The sequence below is a fragment of the Pollicipes pollicipes genome, unplaced genomic scaffold (assembly GCF_011947565.3).
Source record: "Pollicipes pollicipes isolate AB1234 unplaced genomic scaffold, Ppol_2.1 Scaffold_3087;HRSCAF=3621_pilon_pilon_pilon, whole genome shotgun sequence".
Lineage (NCBI taxonomy): Eukaryota > Metazoa > Arthropoda > Thecostraca > Pollicipedomorpha > Pollicipedidae > Pollicipes > Pollicipes pollicipes.
In genome coordinates, this window is record NW_023596225.1 from 29,342,165 (window position 1) to 29,345,255 (window position 3,091).

The following is a 3,091-nucleotide window of genomic DNA, read 5'->3' on the forward strand; positions in this document are numbered from 1 at the left end:
CACAGCCCGGTGGACCACCGTCCAACATCAGACCGATCACCACAGCCCGGGCGCGTCGCTCCGGCGGCTCGACAGGCTCGTCGCCAGATGGGCCGGCGAGGGGGACAGCCGGCGGAGCGGGGCCGGACGGCGGCAGCTGGGACCGGGCCCAGGTGTCACGCGGCGGCCGGACGCCTTTGTAGCGCCGCCCGCACCGCCGGCCGCCGACGGAGGACGGAGGACGGGGCGCCCCGCCCCTCCCCTGCCGTTCCCAGAAAGGTGTCGCTGTGCGGCGGCAGCGGCGACGGCCGCGGCCTCATCAGCTCCAGCGGCCAAGAGCCGCGCCGTCACCACGACCAGCTCTCAGCGGCGGAGATGGACGAAAGCCGGCGCCCGCCGCAGCGGAGAGGTACCAGCGCCCGACTAGAGGGACAGCGGCCGTGAGAGCGCCGCTGCGTGGGCGTATGCTGCCTCGTCCTCGGCTCACATGCCTGGCACATACAGATCAGGGCCGTGTATTGCTCGATATCGGCGCACGGAGGGAACGCTGTACACACACGCACACGGACACCAGTTTGTACTCCCGTGCTAATACCGGTCCAGCCTGCGCACACACAACATACAAAATAGTATTCATATCACAGACGTAGATAACCGAACATAGGCTTAGGTGAACGCATATAATGCACGTAACAATGGTGTCGGTGGGGGGGGGGGGGGACATGCGCAGCCCCATCTGCGCCGGGCGAGGGAGGCCGGCGCACCCAGGTCGACAGCCGGTGCGGCTGGCGGCAGCTGTCGCCTGGCCGGAAGCCGCCGACGCGGGGCCGACGTTGGTCGGACAGCCGCGCCGGCGGAAGCGCCGCCGCCGCCGCCGCCGGGGAACTCGGCCGGCCGGAGAGCAGTGACGTCAGCGCGGCGCCGGCGCCGCTCACGAGTTGGGCTCCGGTGGCGAGTCCTGCAAGAGGCTGGGCGTCAGCGGCGGCTCGGGCAGAGTAGGCGCTGTGCCCTGCGGCGGGACGAGGGCTGGCGGCCAGGCGCGGTGCTGGGAACGGCGGTGGCGACCGCGGCGACCATGACGCGTGCGGTAAAAACTTCAGACGAAACGAGGCCGACGGTGCATTTGCCCAGCTCCAGCCGAGGCCAGTCTGCGGCCTTCCCACAATTCTGACTGAGCACCGTTCATGGGAGCCCTCTGCACCCGGTGACGCGCAGCAGCGGCGGTGCCCTCACCTGGCTAGGGTACGCTGTGTTTTGCGTCTCGACGAGAACGGCCGCCGGCTTGACCTGCTGCCGACTGAGCAGCGTGTCCTCGAGGTCGCAGATGTAATCGATCACGCACTGGATCACCTCCAGCTTGGTGAGCTTGCGGTGCTTGGGCGCGTTGGGCACCAGGTCGGTCAGCTTGTTGAGGTACATCTGCACCTCGTCCGAGTCGAAGCTGCTCCTCCGGGCGGCGGCCGCCTTCATGTCTGCTCTCAGCTTCTCCGTCCGACTCGCGTCCACCACAGCCGCCTTCATCGTCGCGACCTTCACGTGTGCCTCCTGCAACTCGCTATCCGTCGCCCGCCGCCCACTCCCGTGTTATCGCAACTGTACAGCGGCGGCGGGCGGCCCGACTGCCGCAGCCGGCGCTCGACGTGCAGGTGGCGGCACGCGCGCTGATTGGCCCGGGCGCCGTCGCCTCGGCCAATGGCACGCCTCGCCGCGGAGGGAAGTTTAAATGTCACTCTACCATCTGTCGCGGCCGACGTCGATTCCTGTCGGACGGGCAGGTAGGCGCGGTGGCGCTGCTCTAGTGATGAGGTTCAATGAATGGAGCGGAAGTCGTCGGGATCCGGCCAACTGACCGTCTGCTGTGGCTGTCGGGGAGAGTCGACACCACGTCTCAAGACAGCAGTTGAGCCAGCAATGACTGACATGCCGCGTGATTTGCGTATGGTAATGAATGATGCTGTGATGGCAGCTATGAATACTTATGCCTACATACAGGGTGCTCTGAACAAGGTTCGTAACCAAAAACGTCATTCGAAGAGGAGGTTTTCTCCCAAGATACGCTTGCGTGTATTTCGTACATGTTTCCTTCTAGCAAAATATTTCACATGACGGATCAGTCCCATGAATCGAATGGTCAGGAATCAAACACGGCACTCCAGCGGGAGCTTTCCCCTAAAACACGACGATTGTGCGCATTTCGTATCCATTTTCTCATTGCATAATATTTCACACAACGGAACAGTCCCAGGAAAAATATGATTATCTAAATGAAGGAGCCGTGGGTACAAAATGAACGTGGGCGTCTTTGCGCCTAACGCGCCAACATCCTGCGTCATATGAAGGATACGTAAGCCACACTCAGGACCCTGAAGTCATGAGGTTTCCGCCGTTCGGCATCCGAGCCGCCTTGTACATCCACTCGTGGCAGGCCGTGCTGGTGTCGTACTGGTGCCGTGATGATGCCATGCTGGTGTCATGTTGGTGCCGTGCTGGCGCCGTGCTGGTGCCGTGCTGATGCCGTGCGGAGGTGGAGTCAGGACCGTACCAGGTCCGCAGTGGGGACGGTCGGGCATTGTAGCCACGGGCGTAGCCACATCTCGGAGGTTGGAGAAGGAGGCAGATCCGGGTCTGCGGGACGATCTGAACTGGCGTCGCGTTTTTGATGGAAACGATTCGAAAAACGCTCTTTATTCAAACAAAGTGGGAGCTGCAAGGCCAATTTAGGAAAGTCGGAGGGGAGGAGCATTTCCGTCCAGAACAGCCCCGTGGTTATCTTCACGACTGCAGCCACGTCGTGGTAGTATTGGTGCCGTACCGGGGCGGTATTGGGACAGCACTGACTGAGCCCTGTTTAGGCCGAGTTGGCGCCCTGCCGTGGTTGTCTTGGGGTGTGTCCGGATGGAAGTAAATGGGCAGCCCTGTGACACACTTACTTTGGAGACAAGCATACTATTCGATGACAAAATAGGCCAATGGTTGTCCTCCCACGGTATCAGTTTTCTCCACCTCATCCTTCTACAGCCTACACCTTCTTGCTATATTTTTCCTAATCTATGGACATAAAAATGTGAAATGTGCTAATTTAGCTACAATACAACGTCTTCTGGCATGGTAC

At 61.6% G+C, this 3,091-nt stretch overlaps 1 protein-coding gene across 1 annotated transcript; it reads right to left on the reverse strand.

The window, feature by feature from the left end:
- Positions 1–866: 866 nt before the first annotated feature.
- On the reverse strand, positions 867–1,582 carry LOC119090638 (protein extra-macrochaetae). Its single transcript, XM_037213481.1, has 2 exons — positions 1,213–1,582; positions 867–937 (listed from the first exon to the last, which is right to left on the reverse strand). Exons 1-2 carry the CDS (start codon positions 1,498–1,500, stop codon positions 911–913), a joined length of 315 nt encoding a protein of 104 aa, XP_037069376.1. The 5' UTR covers positions 1,501–1,582; the 3' UTR covers positions 867–910.
- Positions 1,583–3,091: the final 1,509 nt, after the last annotated feature.